We start from the raw sequence: 20915 nt of genomic DNA, 5'->3' as shown, positions 1-20915 counted from the left end.
TATTGAACAATAACAACCATGCAATGTTCAGAGTGTTTTCATTAACAATAAATTCTGACTATCTTAAAACACAGGTGACATAAATATCTGTTCCCAGAACTGGGAACAGAACCCACAAGACAACTCCTGAGGCTGACTCTCCACTGCCAGGAAATCAGAACCTGAACACTACTGGCCCAGCCACAAAACCCTCTGTTCCTCCAGACCCGTCCATATCCGTGGAATAGTCTGTGATGCCTTTCCCATTTTTAATTAGTATTTATAACCATCCTCACAGAGAAGAATTCCTTCCCAATATCCCATCCATCCCTGCCCTCTGGCAGTGGGAAGCCATTCCCTGTGTCCTGTCCCTCCAGCCCTTGTCCCCAGTCCCTCTCCAGCTCTCCTGGAGCCCCTTTAGGCCCTGCAAGGTGCTCAGAGGTTTCCCTGGATCCTTCTCTTCTCCAAGTGAATGCCCCCAGCTCTCCCAGCCTGGCTCCAGCCCTTGAAGCATCTCCATGGCCTCCTCTGGACTCTCTCCAGCAGCTCCACATCCTCCTTATGTTGGACCACAGATGTGGAGGCAGTTCTGCAAGTGAAGTCTCAACTGAGTGGGGCAGAGCAGGAGAATCCCTTCCCCAGTGATGTTCAGTTAAAGTCCTTAACATGTAAACCCACTTTGCTTTGCAAATCTCATTACCACCCTCGCCTGTTTGGTGTTTTAAGTAGAGTTTTAAATGCCAAGCAGTTGTTTAGGTTTTTTGGGCTTTTTGTTGTCTCTGTGTTTTTCATGAGATGCTAATTTGTGGTAATTGCGTTCTGCAGCCATGAGAGCCTGGCTCAGAGGAAGGGAATTATTGGTGTGTGTATTTCAGTAATAACCATCAGAGAGCCAGGAGAGAAAAAAAAAAGAAAGAAAAGAGACAGAACAAAATATATTACTAAAATGCTCACGTCCTTTGGAAGAAAGCTCCAGCTTGTTCCTTTAAGGGAATAAAAATTTGTCTGGTGTCTCTCAAGCACCTGTGTCTGCTGGCATCCCATCAAATACACAAACTGTAGCCATAAACTGAGTACATTTCTACAGACAGCCTTAATTTAGAGCAATTAGTGCAAATTAAAGAAGAAATGGACAGTGGTTTTGGTTGCAGTACAAGGTGCAGGGAAGCTGTTAACTCCTTTCATGATTTGAGGTTCTTGAGGGAAAGACCCATCGGGAGAGAAAGAATAAAGCCCAGCTCTTTGTTGGTATTATGGCAATACCTTAATATCTTAATTAGGAACCAAGAGTGCTCTGTTCCATTCAGGGCTGGGCTAAAAGGGGTTGTGCTTCAGACACGACAGAGCAGATAGGTGAAGAAGCAAAGGGTGCAGCAGGAGACAGGAATGACGTGGTTCATCCTCTGTCTGGCCAAACCCATCAGCTGAGGAGGAGGCTGCCAGGGCAACAGGTTGGCCTGGGAAAGGTTAAAGCAGCAGCACCAGAGGTCTTGCACAGATATGGTTGTCTGGTCTTCTGTAGATTTCTGGGCTTGTTCTACAAACGTCTCTTCCTCTGGAACATCCTGTGCTGCCCGCTGTGTGACAGGCTCCTGTATCAGCTTGATTTGTCGTGGCATGGCAGTGTCTATCCACTGAGAAAGGGCCCAGTGAGCTCAGCAGACACATTTCTGGAGCTCCAGCTGCTGACTCTGACTTTGGGGGGCTTTGGATCGCCTCGCTGCCCGTGCCAGTGCTGCTCCCTGGGACACACAGCCAAGAGGGCTCTGCTGCCACATTCCTTTCCAAGCTGCTGACTTCTGCTGTCATCGGCTCAGGCCCCTTTCCTTCCAAGGGGATCTGAGACAAGATGTGGTGATAAGCAAATAATGGGTAAATATGTGCCTATGGAAAGACTGATACATCGCTGAAGGCACATTCTTTCCCTAAAAAAGTTTTTTTCTAACAGTGGCTGCCCAGGGATGGCAGTGGATGACACGAGCTTTGCATTTACAATCCCTAAGTACCACTGACTGCTTGGAGCTGAGAGGCCCCATCTATCAAATGTAGCATCATTATGGACTGAGCTGCTTGGAGGATTATTTAAACACAACCTGCTGTTGGAGCACAGGAGGGAGGTGGAGGCTCATCAGAGATGACAGAATTATACACAAAGTCATGTGGCAAGAGAGGTCTGAGCCTGGACAATCAGCCAACATGGGACAGCACGTTCACAGTGGCTTCCAGCCCCTCTGGAATAAGAATAAAGACAGAATTTCTTCCCTGGGATTTTTCAGAGCCATGTTTCCCTAAGGGATTTACTGCAGTGTGCGCCCTGGATGGCAAGGAAATCTTACAGGCCTGTGGTGAGTGCTGAGGCACAGGACCAGACCTAAATCTAGCTCAAATCCAGGAAAGATAAAGCAGAACTCTGGGTTTATTTCTGTTATATGGATTGTGAACTCTGTTGCACAAAGAGCCACACGGTCAGAGCTCTGGCCCTAAGGGGTCTCTGCCTTGATGGAAGTTGGAATGGGAAAGGGAGATGAAGGGGGATGCTTTGGTGATGGAATCAAGGCAGTGGGATGAAGGAGGTGTTCCAGGGCATTGAATCTTGTGGCATCTCACAGGTGGGCAGGCAGCAGATAAAAGCCTGAAGGAAGGATTCGAATGAATCCAAGAAAGGCATGATTTAGACACATCTTCAATTTTCCCCAACTATTTTCCATATTAAAGATTAATGTCAGAAAAGCGGCGTAAACTCTCACCCGAGGGAAGCAGCAGTGCCAGGATGGGAAAGGATGCAGCAAGACATATGAGGTATGAAAACTGAGACAAGCACTCATCTCTGGGTAGATTTATTTCAGCACTAGGTAAAATCAATCTTTTTGAGGCTACAAAATAGCCCTGTCCTCCATATGTAGTCAGATTTTATCAGATCATCCAGGTAATAAATCAAAACAGGAAATTCCTTGTGAGTTACATAGAAATAAACATTTAACAGCTCCTCTCAGTAATTAGGCAGCTTTCAGACCTGCAACTGTACACAAAATCCAGTGGCCTAAATCTTCATCTGTTGAGAATTAAGAAGGTACCCTGTGTTTTAATGAGGCTGCTTTGGTTTATGCAAAAGCATGGATCTTGTTTAGCTAGCCTGGGCTTAAGTGATTTAGGAACATGGTGAAAAGGTCCCTATGAATCCCAAGACGGAGAAACTTCTAATACTTGGACATCTTATGATTAAGTATGAGACCACAGACAGATCTACCTTGTTTGAAAATTTCAGCCTTTTTTTATGCCCAACACTTTTTTAAATCCACATTTTGAATGCTCACTCTGAGTCCCTATGCTGGGTTGGAGTTGGGTTTTTCCTTTCTAAACACTCAGAATTTTCCAGTTTATCTTCAGCTCAGCTGTGCTAAAAGCTTCAGGCTGTCCCAGTCTTAAAAGACAGTGGAATGAGTCCAGCTTCGAGTTTAATAGACAACATTTAACATCTCCTGCCTTTGCGTGGGTCTTCTTTCTTATCCAAGCAGAAGTTGAATCCTTGCTAAAATCTAAGGGATGATTCATCAAAACAACCCTTTTCACTTCTTTCTGGGCAAGTAAATAATAATTTCAAGGCCTGGAGCACCTCAGAGAAGTTCCTCCACTCCTGGTCCAGCTGCCTGCATGGTCTGGCACTGAGCTGAGCAGATTACCACCCACACTTCATCCAATGCCATCAGACACACAAACAATTGGATTTGGGCCTTTTGATGATATATTTGTAATGAAAACACAGTTGCTGCCCAAAGTCAGGATTCAAGGCTCTGATTTTAACATTTTTTAGCTCAGAAAGAGCTGAGCAACTGTGGATTTCCTGGAGCTCTCTAGGGACCCTCCCTTGCTAATGAGTGTAATTAACAGCACAGAAAGCACAGGATCTGGTTTCTGGGTGCTACCTGGGCAGAGTCAGGTACAAACCTTACTCAGAAGGATTAAAATCCAAATGAATAAGAGAAAGGAGACAAAAGCATTATTTCCTCTATGTCACAGATGAAGATACACCAAAAATGGACCTGCCAAAGATCAAAGATGGAACAAGGAGCTCATCCAGGACTTTGTTCCTTCCTTATGTAACTCAGAGACCTGCCTCTGTCTAGAAAATCATGTTGGGTGGGATAACACTTTTGGGTTGGAATAGATGACTTTAAGTGTCCCTTACAACTCAAACCATTCAGTGACACTGTGAACACCAGGGGAGAGTTCATCCTTTCTCAATAGAGGATGAAAGCTGAGTAAAACCCTGTGACAGATTCTTGCCTAATATGTTCTTAGAAAATGCCAGTGGCGGATGCTCAGACCCCCAGGGACAGGTTTTCATCTGTCTTTGGAGGTGCAAAGTTTGGGATGAAACAGCTCCTCCTTTTGTTTTCTAGACTTGCATCCCTCTCACTGCTTTCCCCCAAGCTTTGATTAATCCAAAACTTTTAAACTGGACACAGACAACTCCAGACAATGTCTTGCCAGAGCCAAGCACAAAGATTGCTTCACCAAGGTGGATGTGACACTAATCCTGCCCTGCCCGTTCTTTCCTGCGGACACTGCACCATGTTTATTGACCCTCTGGACCTTGGGCTCTTGGTGCTCTCCAGATGTATGAGCTCTTCACTGCAATAAATTCATTTTTCTCTGAGGATTTTAGGAAAAAATCAGCTGTCACTTTCTTCTGCTTCCATCCACTCCAGAGAGATGCCCCCTAACAAGGGTATTACTCACAAATGAGCTGCTATTTTGACTATATTAATGACTAAAGCCATGAATATAAATTTATTTATTTCCATGGTGCATTTAAGAGCCTGGAACAAGCTACCAGCATGGCAAGGTCTATGTACCAGTAGAAACAAAACCCAGAGTGGGATTCAGCTGCCTTCCCTCCCCCCAGTCATTTAGACTCATTTCCCAATGGATCGATGGAAACAGAGTTGCCTCATCTGAAGATAGGCATCTAAAATAAACCTGCTGAATCACAGCCTTTAAGGGTCTTTAGTAATGAAAGATTCCCTTCATCCATTTAGAGTTTGCTCTCTCCCAGCACCCTTTGTTACTCAGGGAAGGAGGAGGCCTCCAAGCAGTCTCCAAAAACTAGTGTAACACCTTCTCTAGATGTACAACAGGACAGGGACCACACGTGCCAAGAAAACTGCGGAGAAACAGCAGCTGAACATTTAAAAGTCACCTCATTTTTGCAGTTTGCAAAATTAGTTTGAATTCTTTTCTTTTTTATTTTTTTTGCCCCCTCACTTTGCAGTTTCCTCTCACGGGGTTTTTTACTCCCAAACAGACAGCAAATGATGGTGTAGCTGGAGCTGCCTCAAGGGTCACTACACTGTCCCAAACGCTTTGCCCAACCTGCACAAACTGCACATTCCTGGGAGCTGCTTTTTAAATTTTCCCTCCAGTAGCAATGACTATCCCAGGAGCAAGCAGGCACTCTGAATTTGTTGGAAGAGTGATCAGGGCTGCTGACAAGCCCAGATCTGCTTTCAGTACTCTCCTGGGGGAATCTGAGCATCACTCAAATTTGCCTCTGTCCATGAAACTGTTGAACCCAAAATCCCGAATTTTCCCTCTCAAAGTACTGCCCAAGAGGAGGAGGTGGAGAGTCTGTCATGCAAGAACAGGCAATGCTTCCTTGTGGCTACAGTGTTTGCTGGCCTTTGGCTGTGAAATCCCACTCTGTGTCTGCTTCACTTCAGGACATCACTTTTGTATCTGTTCTTCACCAGGGACTTCCACCAATTTTTTTTTTAAATGAAATGAAGAGCCACGTGAAAAATCAACCTCCCTTCAACATCACATTCTCCTGGAGGAATTTCTTCCTTAAACCTCCATCTCCAGTCAGTTGTGCTTTGCCCCACCATGCAGAATCCACGAGCAGTGTGTCCTGCCTTCATCTCCTTGTTCCGTTTGTCCTGCAGGAAATTCTCTTTTTAATATCCCAAAAATTACATGTTATCTTATAAACAGGAGCTTGTTTTCTGCCTTCCACTCTCTGCTCTCTGCAGGAACTGAGAGTTTGAGTGGAAAAAAAAAAAAAAAAAAAGAAAAAAGAAAAGAAGATTTAAAGCCACCCTTGAGAGTGCTCTTTCTTTCTGGGCAATACGGGAGTGGCAGGGAATTACGGTAATGGCAAGGCTGCTGCTGCTCTGCTACATCAGCAGGGCAGCAAAGTTCCTGCTGCTCCTTCCCGGTGTGGAGCTGAGCTCTGAACGGGGCACGGATCCCTCCAGAGAACCTGGAGCCAGCCCCTCGCAGCCGCGGGATACAGGGAATCAGCCCCCCTGCCAGCTGCTGAAATAAAGGGAGGAAAGCAGAGCATTTCTAGGCGCAGAATCCCATCCCTGCGTGAAGAAACGAGCCTGCTGTGCTGAGAATCTCCTTCCCAGATGCTCAGAGGAGCTGTGCTGCCTTCTAGAGACTAAAGAGGTGAGTGTGGGGCAGGCACGGGAGCCTGGGGTCTGCTCTTCCCAGCATCAGCTATCTCCACAGGCTGGGCATTATTTGGTTTTTAGCATGGAAACCTCTCTCAATCTTTTCTGCTGCATCTTGTCTCGCTGGGAAGTTTTTCTTCATGTGCTTAAAATTCAAATTAATAATTTCTACATTTTCTTTCAGCCCTATATAATGACGTTGGTTTGCACCCTGTAATGACCACAATTATACTCACTTTTCATGGATGTGCTTAGTATAATCTGTCCTTTTCTTCCTTGGGATTATTCCTCAACTTATTCCATCTGGTGGGAAAGAAAATAAAAGATCCAATTTCATTTTAGTGTGCTGAAGTAAAATTCCCGCAGTGTGATACCTATCCATCTTCCCCTCCCCCCTCTTCCCTGCCTGTGAACTGGGAATTTTGGGGCTTCAGAGTTTGAAATGCTTTTGCCTGCAGGAAAGTTTAGCATGGAAGTTTGTAAATGGGATGGTTGTTGCTGCTTAAAGTGTGATCTGAGAGACTCATCCCAAAGGACACTTAGAGTGTCCTTCCTCATCTGGGGTTTTACAGCCTCAGTCTTAGTGGTGGTTTTTCATCTCTGATTAATATTTGGGATGGGAATTCTATATCCATATGGAGGTGTTGGGAAACGTTTTGCAGCCCCCACTTGCAGCTCTCCTCTCCGTGCCCTCCAGGTCCCGGTTCCCAGGCTAATCCTCACTTTTCCATCTGAGGTACCTTTTCTCCATATTTAGTCAGCAAAGGCTGAGCTTGGCTTCCAGATACTCTGAAATGTTGTGTCACTTACTAGGAGACTTGCTCCTTGCAACATCTTCTGCTTGGCTTTGGAGTTGCTTTTCCCTATAGATTTTCAAAATGGGCAGCTCAGCTGGACTAAAAATTCAGTGGGGAAAGGTCTTGCTTAATAAAGAAACCTGAGATTAAATTCTGGGCTTCTAAATCTGCTGCACAGTTTGTGTAGTCCTGAATTGTGTCCTGCAAGCTTCTTTCTCACCTAGAACTGGTCTCTTCAGGTGAGCTGATAATTAGAATTGATGCCTATCCCCATAAAGGAGGGAGAATTCAGGAAGGAAAACCCACATGGATCTCTCAGTTGCTGTTAAATAATGCTGGGCTGGAAAAGGTTGGTTCCACTGGCTGGAGCCAGCCTGAGGAAAGCTCCCTAAAATAGCCTCCTGCTCTATTCTTATATGGGAACCCTAGCAGCGAGTGTTGCTTCTGGGAATCACATTGTTCATGTTTTTGTCTTCTCCAGGGGGGTGAGGATCTGCAGAGAGCACAAGAGCACAGCCCTGTGCACACGGCAAACTGCACCCTTCCCCTCAGAGCAAGCCAGGAGCTGATGTAAATGAGCTTTAATTTGCAGCCCAGGACCTCGACTGATGAAGGCTCCACACATGGAAAGCTCTGACTGACAGCCCAGATGCTGAGGATGGGGAGTGATGGGTATCTCAAACAAAATTGCTGAGCAGACGCAGCAGCAACCTCCACCCAGTCAGGTTTCTAAGCCAGTTTTAAGGCAGAATCAGGACTAATACTAGGCAATTAAAAGCATCAGTGATTTCCTCTCAGGAGAAACTTAAATTGGAGACCCCTTGGAATATTTACTTTCCTTAAATACACAACCTTTCCCAAAAGATGGAAATGATTTTAACCTGCAGCTCCAATATTTCTCATCACATAACCCTGGAAAGTGAGATAAACAGCCTCAGGTTTGCGTAGCCTCACTTGTGCACCCCAAGGAAAATGCAGAAGGAGTTAAATTTGACTTGGAACTGGAGGGAATCAACTGTGCTATACTGGTGAAAGCTTAGGAGCAAAGGTAGGTTTTCTAATATGTTTCTGCATCTTTCTCATTGCTGCTGGTGCTGCAATTTTAAGACGTTCTTCAAAACTCTTTTCCCCAGCAAGGTCAGGCAAATGTTGCCTGCAGGACCTTCCAAGAACTGATCTTGTCACTGGTCCTGCCTGGAAAGGTGAAGTTCAGCAGACTCATATGGACATTACCAGCCATGGCTTTCCTCCCTGGAAACTCCTCCGAGTGCTCCAACTGCACCCACTCCATGGAGCCCGTGAACATTTCCAAGGCCATCTTGCTGGGTGTTATTCTAGGGGGGCTGATTGTTTTTGGGGTTTTGGGTAATATCCTGGTTATCCTGTCTGTAGCCTGCCACAGACACCTCCAGAGTGTCACCCACTATTACATCATCAATCTGGCTGTAGCTGACCTCCTCCTGACTTCCACTGTCCTGCCCTTCTCAGCTACCATGGAGATTTTGGGCTACTGGGTCTTTGGGAGAATCTTCTGCAACATCTGGGCAGCCGTTGACGTGCTTTGCTGCACTGCTTCCATCATGAGCCTCTGCATCATCTCCATCGACCGATACATTGGGGTGAGCTACCCACTGAGGTACCCCAGCATAGTGACAGAGAGGAGGGGCCTCCTGGCCCTGCTGTGTGTCTGGGCACTGTCCCTGGTCATTTCCATTGGGCCCCTTTTCGGCTGGAAGGAGCCAGCCCCGAAGGATGAGACTATCTGCCAGATCACCGAGGAGCCCGGCTATGTCTTGTTCTCAGCACTGGGCTCCTTCTACCTCCCCCTGACCATCATCCTGGTGATGTACTGCCGGGTCTACGTGGTGGCCAAAAGGGAAAACAAAGGGCTGACCTCTGGGCTGAAGACAGAGAAATCTCGTTCCGAGGAGGTGACCCTCCGCATCCACCGCAAAAACGTACCCGGCGTGAGCGGCTCTGCGCCCAACCCCAAGAGCAAGCACCACTTCTCCGTGCGCCTGCTCAAGTTCTCCAGGGAAAAGAAAGCTGCCAAGACCCTGGGAATAGTTGTGGGATGCTTCGTCCTCTGCTGGCTCCCATTTTTTGTAGTAATGCCTCTTGGTAAGTAGAGCCAACCCCTGTGTGTCTCCCAATGCCTTCCCGGCTGGGAGGGCTATACTTGTGGCTGGGTGTGGTAACGCTGATCAGAAAAGCTCCAAGGGAACAATTTTCTCCTGAAAAGCTGTCAAAACCCAAAACACTCACCACCACAAAGCAGGGAGCGTGAAAAAAACGTGAGTCTCAAATCAGACCAAACGTGTCTGGTGGTGAGAAACAAAATTCTGAAAACCAGGGAAACAATCTTGTAGTTTTTCCATGTAGAAAATCCTCTTTGTGAACTAGAGCAGATATTGTGACCATCTCTGCTGCAGGAACAGGATCTTTAGGGGTCTGTATGTTTATGTTTGCAGCCAGGTGACTTAAACGTATAAATGTCAGGATATAAATACATTCAGGGTTGGAGTAGCTGTTCACAGATCTCCTGGAGTGCTCAGCACTGATGATTCCCACTCTAAGGAAAAAAATATCAGCTTCCTATCCAGCAATTCACCCTGTGGGATACCATAACACCAAACAAAATTAATCTTTTTATCCCATTTTTCATATGACTAGTCAGGAGACAGCAGTGAGGATCCTTCCAACTAATTTTATACTTCTCTGGTTTGCATCTTTTCTGGGAACCCACAGAACCCACTGGCCAAACACTGGCTCAGCCACCATGCTGGAGATGAATATTTATTCTCCAGTTGTCATTCCAAAGGGGAGCAAAGCTGGGGATTTGTTCTGCTTTGATGGAATATAAAGAAGTAATTAGGATTTTAATTAAACCTTGCTCAGTTACCTTTGATGCAGTTGCAGGATGTAAAAGCAGAATACTAATTTCACACCTATAGCTGAGGGTGAGGGATGTGGCTCATCTCACTGAGCTGCACTCTGCCATTAAATATTGGTTTTTCAAACACGGAAACTAAAATTTATGACTTGGTCAATTTCAGGGCTTTTCTTATGGAAAGGGCTTATGCTGTACAGGAAAAATAAAGTAAGATTTTATGGAAGCTTTAGTAAGTAAGACAACAATATGGACAATTAAGGAAAAAACAGCCTTACCTAAACATGAAAATAAATATTTGGGGGGTTTTCTTTTTTTTTTTTCCTGTTTATTCAACCTTATAAATAACTTTTTTTTCAATTAACCTGTATTGGTTTTACCAAGATTTATCAAGACACACAAAAACCTGTTGCTAATGAGAAAACCCCAAAAATTCACAGTTTTTTCCTCTTGGTCAATACTGGGAAGTGCTGGATTGGAACTGTTTCCTAAGGAGGAGCCCTGAAGGGCCTGGCTCGTGCTGGCCAGGATGTCAGCACGTTGGAATGCTGCTTGCCAAGATGACTGAAACATACCCAAGAAGGGTTTGGGAGAATGCATTAAACACACTTTTCATCTGCAAATGTGGTTGCCCACACAGAGCTGTTGTTAATTAATTTGCTTTGGATTTAAGAAATCTTCTGGGCTCCAGAATGGCTTTGCATCTTCCTTTGATCCCTTGTAAGGAAACTCTGGAGGTTTGTTTCCCTAATTTTGGGGGGTTACTGGGTTATTTTTTAAAGCATATGTAATAGGGCTTTCAAAACCTATTTGCTGCTTTTGTTTACAGACAAAAAAAACTGATTAAACAGAGAAGTGGCACTAAAAAAAGTCCTCAGAAAAGCCAAGGACACACATCTTGATGCAGAGCACTTTCAGGTGTGTCCTGCAGCCAGGTCCAGTTGGGATAGGGAAGGGAGGTGATCCTGACAGGATCTTGTAGCAGGGATCTGACTTTCCAGATGTATAAAATCCTCCTTGTTGAAACCCTGGTGGAGCTCACTGCATGCCTGGCTGGGCAACCAGAGCTTTCACCAGCTCTGCAGCTTTGTGGCCATGGAACAGACCAAAACATGGTCCCATCAACCAGTTCTGGAGGGATTCGGCAGATGTGAAGGTGTCATGCAGGGACATGGTTTAATGGTGGACTTGGATGGCTGGACTCAATGATCCAAGAGGTCTTTTCCAACCTAAATGCCTATAATTCCATGATTCCATCAGCCAGACCACTCCCAATTGCAGATTCCCCACGAGACAGACACTCTTAAACTGCTACAAAAACCTCTTCAGACAACTGTGCTCATCATTCCGTGCAGAACAACTTCCCCAAACCTACATTAATTTCACTTTGATTTACAGCACCTTCAAGACATCCACATCCATTAACATCCACTCTACCAGCCAAGAACTGCATCCAAACAAGAAACACCAGCTTTACTGAAGTGTATAATAAAGCAGGGTAGAAACCTTTGAGGTGTAGATATGGCAAGGGCAGGAGAGATAGAAGGATATCGAGAAAGGCACAATATCCACGTTGGCTGATGCTGCTGAAAATAACTGGTGCAACAACTGGAGTATCTCTGCCATAAGAAATTATCTGAATTGAAATTGAGGTGTAAAGGTACCAGTTGCAGTCTGTAAGGAACGGGTTTTTTCTTACTATCTTGGATTAGAGTTTCGTTCCAAAGGGTCTGTGCAAAGTCCTTCAGCCCAGTAATCCAACACACCTTCTTCTCACTTGGCTTGATGTTTGTGGGAAAAAACCAGGAAATTATAATCCTGTTGCAGGAAGATAATTGAAGCTAATACTTGCTTTTTCTCTGCATGCTGGAGTGTGAACTCACTGCTCACAAAACTTCTGTAACACAAGGCTGTCAGAACTTTGATTTCCCCTGGAAGAAGTCAGGTTTTCATTCCTGTGAGCAGAACCAAGCAGGGCTGGCATCGATGACAGCTTCAACTGACAGTCCAGTAACCACCAGGCAAACAAAAACCAAAACAAAACAGAGCTAGGAAAGAGCAATTTTGAGCCTCTCAGAGAGGGTTAAAAAGAAGAGCCTGAGCTTATCTGCAGCTCCTGGGCCAAGGGGCAGGGGGTCTGTGGGGAGAGGCTCAGATGCAGCTCATTTGGGCAATCAGAGCTTGTTGGGCTCTGGCATTCCCAACTACAACCTGCATTTCTGGCTTTTTGTTCTCCTCTTGCAATTCCTGGAAAGGAATATAGGATCTATACAGATAGGAGGACAGATACAGAAAGGCTCAGAGCTGTAAGAGCCCAGAAATCGGTGAAAGCCCCCAGTGATGAAAAGTTTTCATGTTACAAGTGACAGGACAGGCGTTGTCCTGTAACTGGAAGACATTTATGTGTTGTTCTGGGAATTCTTTAAAAAGTTTCTTTTCAGCAACATAAAAGACAGTGCTTGGAGGTTTTTTTGAGGTGAAACATGCACAGAACTGATGGAAAAAAGGGCTGGGAGTGTTGCAAAAATGGTCCTGGGCTGGGATTGATGATTTATCTTAATGAACCCTCAGAAGAGAACAAGATCCCAGAGCTTTGCTTGTGGTCCATTTTCTGTGGCTCAGCTCTGGGTGTAGGCATCGCTTTCAGAAACAGGAGGAAATAAAACGGAAAGTCTGAGCCAGGAGGCCACAGGGGAAAAAAATCCTAAACGGGGCAAGGGAGAGGAAGGCTTTTAGCATTTGTCAATCATTCTCGTGATTAAGAGAGCAAAAAAGAGGATCCTCTGGAGGGTGTTTTTGTTTGTGGTAAAGGAGTAAATTAGTCTTGTGAACTGACACAAACACTGTCAAGGGAATCCTCTAATCCTGTCTGCAGTTGGTTTCTAGTTACTATTTTGTGGCAGTTTTTTTAACTGGAGTCAAAGAGAACCACTCTACTTTCAGTAGACATAAACCAGAAAAATAAAGTACATTTTTCCATCTCTGCCATTGACACAATGTGACCTCTCAGAGGGTCACAAGGCTTAGAGTAGCAACATACACCAACACAGACTCCCCACATGAATATTTCAGGGTTCTCTCAGTGATAAAGAGAGAAAAAAAGAAATAAAAGTGAAAAGAAACCCCAGAATAAAGCCCCACCTCTTTCTCAGCTCAGGGAGAAGAAGAATGTTTGCACTCCTTGAGTCACAGAGCACAAGTGTGCGTGTGAGTTGAACCACTGAATGGAGAGAACTTCAGCCATGAAGATAAACAGCCAAGACATTTCCATGGCAAGGGTTTTTTTAGGTTTTTTGCTGATCACAAGGGGCATTTTTCATAATCATAGACTGCAAAGGTGCTGTTGGTCTGGGCTGATAACTCAGCTAATGGCAAAGATCCCATGGACATCCCTGGGCCAGCATTTCTCCACCATTCCCAAATCCTGAAATACGTCCCAGTGACTCAGAACACAGCAAAGGAGGGGAGGATTCAGTGTTAAAAACCATTTATACTAAAAACAAGGGAGGGAAGGTGGATTAGCTGTGCTCTGCTTCTCCTGTGTGTGTCACCTGTCACAGGAGCCTCATCCTTGGCTCGGAATGTCCCTTGTTGTGCAGCCACCACTTTCGAGTCCCCAGAGTAAACAAAGCAGGAGTGCCATTTTTCACTCGCTCTCAAATGTCACAGCACAATTCAGGGTTGGGGAGTGATGGAAAGGCCGTGGTGAATGATTTTCCCACCCCACTGAGCAAATGTCAGGATTTGTCTGCAATTCGGATAACGGGAGAGACACTCGGCTCTTGCTGAAGGAGATAATTCCTTATTTCTAACTCCAGGGATTACAAAATCATGACAGACAACAAACTCATGAGACAGCCTGAGACAGACCCAGCTTCTCAAACTATTCTCTGGTTGGTTTTTTAATTTTTAAAGGAAAATTATTATTTTATTGTAAGTGAAGGACTTCAAGAGCGAGGGCTTTGGGGCAAGTATCAAATATCTCAAAAATGTCAGCAATGGGATCCAGACCCATTCCACTGCAGTAACAGCTTGGGAGCTGGAACTGGAGTGGCAATTTCATTAATTTGTGGAACAATGTGATTATTTGGGTTTACACGGGTAACAAAACCTCAGTTTACCTTCCCATGGTTTTTTATCAGCTTTCTAAATCTGAAGCTGCCTGCAGTGAATCTGGAAATAGTTGCTTGCTGAGACATTTGCCAGAAATATCATCCATCCTAAGTGGGTACAATATGAAACAGAACATAAATTAGGTCTGAAATAATCCAAATTATCAAAGCAGTGTTCCCAGACTGACCCATTCCTGCTGCCTGACCTTTCCACTGCTCACCTGTGCCCAAACACCCTCCTGGTGCCACAGAGATCTGAATTCAGGGGTTTGGAAGGGAAAACAAACTCGCTCCTCCTTCTATGTCTGTTTATTATGGATCAGGGATAGCCAAGAGCAAAGTCCCTCTCATTTTCCCTCTGGAACAGCCACAATATTCCAGGCCCTGGGGAGGCACAGCTGGAAAGTGCAAGACTTCCTCACATCACTGCTTTTTCTGCACTGGTTGCGTTAATTGATTGTGCAGAGTCCAGGATAATTTCCTACTGTCCAAGGGTTCCTTAATCCCATGTCTTGTTCCATAAAAAATGCTTCCCATAAGGGAGCAGTGGGAGCATATGAGACATGCTGGGAGAGTTCATGTGTGTACAGGGGACAGCTGTCAAATGTCTGCAGCAATACATATATATATATATATATACAATATATAAATACTTGTATTTATAAATACACTTTCCAGAGGGTGGATTGTGTCTTGACCTGAGATGCAGTATAGAACACTTGTCTTAGGGAATGAGGTTTAGAGCTAACACTGGTCTTGGAAACACAAAATGGAACATATTTATCAATGTTTGTGAGCCTTGAGAGATGGAGGGAGGCCCTAGTACACAGTTAATTCCCTTTGGGGTATCAGTGTTCCTCTGTGCTTCATCCTCTGGGTCTTTATGGCTCTGCAAGAGCTGCTGCCCTCTGGTTTGACCCCTTCAGGGCAGATCCCAGGACCTGAGTTTTGAGCTTTGCTTCCCTGTAACCAGAGCATTCTCCCTGTTCCCAGCCTGAAGGGGATCCAAGAGCTGGAGAGGGACTTGGGACAAGTGAATTACAGAACAAGGGGGAATGGCTTCCCACTGCCAGAGGGCAGGGATGGATGGGATACTGGGAAGGAATTCCTCCCTGTGAGGATGGTGAGGATCTGGGATGGAATTCCCAGAGCAGCTGTGGCTGTCCCTGGATCCAAGGCCAGGTTGGATGGGGCTTGGAGCAACCTGGGATGGTGGAAAGTGCCCCTGCTGATGGCAGGGGTGGCACTGAATGGGATTTAAGGTCCCTTCCAACCCAAACCAGTCTGGGATTCTCTGTGGACACATCCCTGGTCTCCCCCATACACTGAAGCAGCATTACCCCCACCCGACCTCTGTGCTCTGCCTCAGTCACCACATTTGAGCTACACAAAATAGAAAGAGGAAAAAAAAGCAGCAAACATAAACAGAGCTACAAGATTCAGTAGCAGAGATGGATTTATAGCAGAGATGGATTTGTAGCTGAGATGGATTTTAACACCACAAAGGGTTCATGGGTCACACAAATATACAGGATCTGATTCCCATGGTGCTGGCAGTGATGATGCAGAATAAACAACACAAGTTTTTACAATCTGGGAGGTTCCAAAACCCTCTCTGCTGTTCCATCAGTGAAACAACGCGCTACATCAGGGCTGCTTTTTAAACAACCCATAATCAGGCAGCTCTTGTGACAAATGACGAAGTCAAATTACATCTTTGAGAGTGAATTGGCACTTACTCACCAGGAGGGACGTGTCAAACTTATCTCTCAGAGCTGAAGAAACTTCCAGCTGACAAACAGGAAAATAAATGATGAGGGAAGAAAATGTAATCCTGACATTTCCAGGGGTGAGTGATGAAATATTTAATGGCAAAGGATCTTGAGAGGCTCATAGTGCATTTTATTTTATTTAATTTTACAAGAAGCAATTGAATTGTGCTACTGACACTGAGTGTCCTCAACCTTTTGAAAACAAAGCAGGAATTCCAGCATCATTTACTCAACCCATGATTCAAAATGCATTAAAAGACCTATTGAAGCTTTCTTTACTGTTCCTCCAGCACAGAGTGCAGGGAGACAATGTAAGGCAAGCCTTTAAACTTTAATCAGGTTTGCCACTATTTACCATTTAATTCCTGACAGTGTGCAATGGAAGACATTAAGGCCAGTGAATAGCACAGAGAATTCATTTCAAGGAAAACTTTGTATCTCAGCAGCTGTTCACCCTCCAGCTCTGCTGGAGGACACCTGGATGGCACCTGTGATTCCACCTGGCCTGAAGTGAGAGGATTGGAAAGGTTTGCTCTGAGAATTAGGTGCAATTGTTCTGTTTTCTCAGCCCTGGATGATGGTGTCCAAGTGTCCAAACTTGAGGTGACACAAACTGGTGGTCACCAAATGGTCAAGGATTGCATGGAAATGCTCATCCCAGCTCCACCTGCTCTCCCTGCACTCACTGCTCGTAAGGAACTTGTACCGTACGCCCTAAGAAAGAGATAATTCACCACTCTTGTTTAATCTTCTGATTAATTATGGTCATTGTTTAAAAAAAAAACCACAAAATCTTTGTGGTATTTCTCCTTTGAGTTCATCTGACCTGAGCTATCCATCCTGAGGGCTCAGCACTGAACAAACCACTTCGTCACCAGGTTTGAAAATGCCTTCTGCTCATTACCAGATGCATCAGCCACTGAAATTGATCACAACAACATCACTGAATATTAAAGGTTGGAAGAAAGGGACATGTTCTTAGGATTCTGTGGGGATGAACACCATTCTTCAAGGATTTGGAAAAGTATTTTTTCCCTTTTCCTAGATATTCAGGTAGCCAACAGGAAAGATTAGGGAATATTTTTGAGCTACAGAGGTAACTGGGTGGCTGCAATAGAAGGACAGAGATTTCTGTGGCCCCTAAGTGTCAAACACACCCTACAGGGAGGCTGGAGAGGGAGTTTTTTACCAGGGCATGCACTGATCACACAGAGGGGAATGGCTTTGAGGTGAAGGAGGGTAGACTTGGATTAGATATTGGGAAGGAATTCCTCCCCGTGAAGGTGATGAGGGGCTGGGATGGAATTCCCTGAGAAGCTGTGGCTGCTCCATCCCTGGAAGTGTCCAAGGCCAGGCTGGAGCAACCTGGGATAGTGGAAGGTGTCCCTGGGCATGGCACAGGGTTGGAATTAGATGATCTTTCATGTCCCTTCCAACCCAAATCATTCCATGATTCTCCAAAAGCCAGTGTGTAGTGGGGTCTTTAGATAGCAAAGTCTCTGTGCTGTTAAAGCTCCTTCATTTTCTTTCACTGTGTGTTATTCCAAGGCAACCACGAGTCTCTCCACTGATGAACCAAAAAAGGCTACATTAATAAATTAACATGCAGATCCCACCCCAAAAAAAGAGCAAGGGACAGACTCTGACACTGGCTCTTTTCTATTTTTATCAGACTTTGGCACAGCCCTTGCATTCCATTTGGAGAGAGCCAGGAGTTGCAGCAAACAGGAATTGTTATTGTTTACCCATTTTTACACTCAGCCTTACACAGCTGATTCCCTAATCTGGGATTTGGTTCGCCTTTTGTCTCACCACAAAATGGGAAAGCAGCAGATACACTGCATTTAAATGAGGAAACAAACCAAAAAATTGAGCGTGATTTGGGCATTTAGAAGCCTTTCATTATTTTTCATCTGCCAGTGACTTCAGCCAGAAAGTTCTTTGAGAATGTTATTTAGTTGTTTTTCACTAAAGGAGAGAAGCATTAATTTGCTGAGAAAAATTCTGGGTTGTGGATACGCCTGCCCGCTTCTGCTTCACTGCAAAACAGCATTTGCAAAATATTTTTGGTCTTAAAATCTGGTTGATATTGAAAGTAATAATGAAACTGGCTCTACCTGGGCCAGCTTGGGGCAACCAGAAGCTACCGCTGAGGCAGCAAGACCCATTTTGGTGCCCAGGTCATATGTGGGGGTGGAATCAGAGGTTCAGCTGCTCCAGTACAGAAACAGAGATCCTGTGTCATGTTATGCACTGCCTGGGGAAGAGAAGGCTTTGGGAAAGGCTTAGTGTCCCTAAAGAGGCTCCAAGAGAGCTGGAGAGGGACTTGGGACAAGGCCTGGAGGGCCAGGGCAAGGGGGAATGGCTTCAAACTGACAGAAGGCAGGTTAGAGGGGATATTGGGGAGAAATTCTACCCTGTGAGGGTGGAGAGGGGCTGGGCTGGAATTCCCAGAGCAGCTGTGGCTGCCCCTGGATCCCTGGCAGTGCCCAAGGCCCGGTTGTGTCCCTGCCCATGGCAGAGGGTGAAGTGGATGGGCTCTAAGTTGCCTCCCACCCAAACCATCCTGTGATGATCCTGACTTGGTGTCACTTCTCTGCTGCTGGAACGCACACAGACCACCTGGTCCCAGGTCAGAGACCCCTGCAAGGCTTCCCACGCTGCCCCAGGTCCTGTCCCCTCCCCGGCAGCTGCGTCCCTGGGCCATGGGCTCTGCTCTGGCTGCAGAAGCTGCTGCCACCACAAGATCGCTCCACATTTCCCAGCAGATCCCGTGTTCAGCAGGATGAGCAGGTCATCAATCACCCTGCACTGGGAGTGTCTCTGGGCCAGGCAGGATTTTGATGCATTACCACACAGGCAAAACCACCCTGAGAATTGCTCGAATGCATTTGCTGCAAGTGCCGCAGCTTTGTTTGACAAAGACAGGAGGAGAAAGGTTCGAGCAGTTCAGTAGCTCTCAGATTTCAATCAGAACACCCTTGCAGGGCATTATCAGCTTTTCCTCGGCCAGGGGGGGTCCAGGGAACAGATCAAACCCTGTAAAGCTTCAGAGCTGCTCCCAGACACGGTTAAAGTGCAGAGGATGACAGATGCATCAATGCCTAAACCTTCCACAGTATTTCTTTCACATGCTTACAGTTTTTCCAGGGGAAGCAGGGAGACAAGCATTTGTCAGTGCTAAAAGTCCTGTTTATTATATATTTGAGTATAAATTCCAAAACAAGTCAATTTTATTTCTGGGAATTTTTTTTTTTTTTTTTATTTTATAAAACCAAAAGTTTGGCAATGGGAAAAACATTCTCAAGATTTATAATCAGCAGAGAACTCATAATTCTATAGAAGAAGAAGTGCCAAAGTACTTCTCTTACTAAGGAGCCATGGAAGTTCTTGCTCTTTGAATCATCTTTGGAAGGTAACATTGCAAGTATATATGTGTAAATATAAATATAAAATAAGTAAATAAAATGGCTGCCTATGACACGCTACCCAGTGTTCATTGATAAAAGAAGGAACCTTTCCTTAAACTTCTCTGAATTTTAGCTACATTCCATGAGGCAGAATGTGGATAGTTAGGTTTTCTGAAGGTTTCAGGGAATATCAGTACTCAATACTTCATCATTTCAAAGACTTTTAGCTGTAACACAGTCAGCTCTAATCCCTCTTTTCTCTAACCCTTCTGAAATGGTGTGATTTTCTTGCCATCTGAAGCCCCTTGTGATGACCTCCAAGATATGGCTGTCATTTGGGTAATTAATCCTGAATTAGGAGTCCCTGAGGAAGGAATTTTCCTCTAAGCCTGGAATCAGCCCTCTCACTGCCTCTCTGGCTCTAAATGGGAATATAATGCTTGTAATTATGAAATAACTCTCTTGAATTGATTTCTGATGGAACATCCATGTAATTGTATGACACCATAGATCCTGAAACACTTGTTCCTGCAGGAATTGTGTTTCCAGTCATAATTTTTTCAGGACAGAACAGAATCCTATTTATTTTTTCCAGTGTTTTAGTTTCTTTGGTTACCTGCAATTCCTCACTGCCTCTGCCCTAACACTCTGCGTATTTTCCATTTTAGGTTCTTTCTTTCCTGCAATCAAACCCCCGGACACACTTTTTAAAATAACATTTTGGCTGGGATATTTAAACAGCTGCATCAACCCCATCATCTATCCATGCTCAAGTCAAGAGTTCAAGAAAGCGTTCCAGAACGTCCTGAAAGCTCAGTGCCTCCTGAGGAAGCAGCCAGCAAAGAAGCAAACCCCGAGCTTCAACCTCAACCATCCCTCTGGCCAGAGCATGGAGAGCGGCAAAGGGGTGGTCAGGATCCCTGTGGGATCAGGAGAAACCTTCTACAAGATTTCCAAGTCGGATGGGGTCTGCGAGTGGAAGATCTTCTCTGCCGTGCAGGGCGTGCCCGCCAAAACTGCTGTTTCCAAAGACTGCACGGCTGCCAAAGCCAAGAGCAAAGGGTTCCTGCAGGAATGCTGCTGTGCAGGCGCTTCAGGGAGCCTCGTCCATGAGAACTGCAAAGTGCCAACCATTAAAATCCACTCGATCTCCCTGAGTGAGAGTGGGGAGGACGTGTAACCAGCTGGGTGCACCAGGCTGGCAGCACCAGGCTGGCAGCTCGGGGGCCTCGTGGGGTGTCTTTTTATGGGGAAGTAGGAGTAGGTGTGGTGATAGTTGAAAGGATCCAGGTATGAACAGGTAAAACAGGGCCAAATCTTCCGAGGAGGGATGTCTGTGAGTGCTGGGAGCATAAATGGAGGCCCTCAAAGACAGTGCATGGCTTCAGTGGATGGTATCCTGAGGGTCCAGCATCTGCCAGGCATTTCCTTGGCATTTAAAGGCTTTATCCCTCTATTCTCCTCTTTCAAAGTTCCCTGCTCTGATTTAGGGGCAGTGGA

General features: G+C 45.4%; 1 protein-coding gene across 1 annotated transcript; it reads left to right on the top strand.

The window, feature by feature from the left end:
* Positions 1-8469: 8469 nt before the first annotated feature.
* ADRA1A (adrenoceptor alpha 1A) lies at positions 8470-20595 on the top strand (the record flags this gene model as incomplete). The annotated part of the gene is made up of 2 exons (XM_082298214.1): positions 8470-9352; positions 20084-20595. 2 exons carry the CDS (start codon positions 8470-8472, stop codon positions 20593-20595), a joined length of 1395 nt encoding a protein of 464 aa, XP_082154340.1.
* Between the last annotated feature and the right edge of the window lie 320 nt (positions 20596-20915).

Source organism: Coloeus monedula (genome assembly GCF_965178545.1).
Source record: "Coloeus monedula genome assembly, chromosome: 28".
Taxonomy (NCBI): Eukaryota; Metazoa; Chordata; class Aves; order Passeriformes; family Corvidae; genus Coloeus; species Coloeus monedula.
Note: the sequence above shows the minus strand (reverse complement) of the source record. Positions and strands in the feature narration are given on the sequence as shown.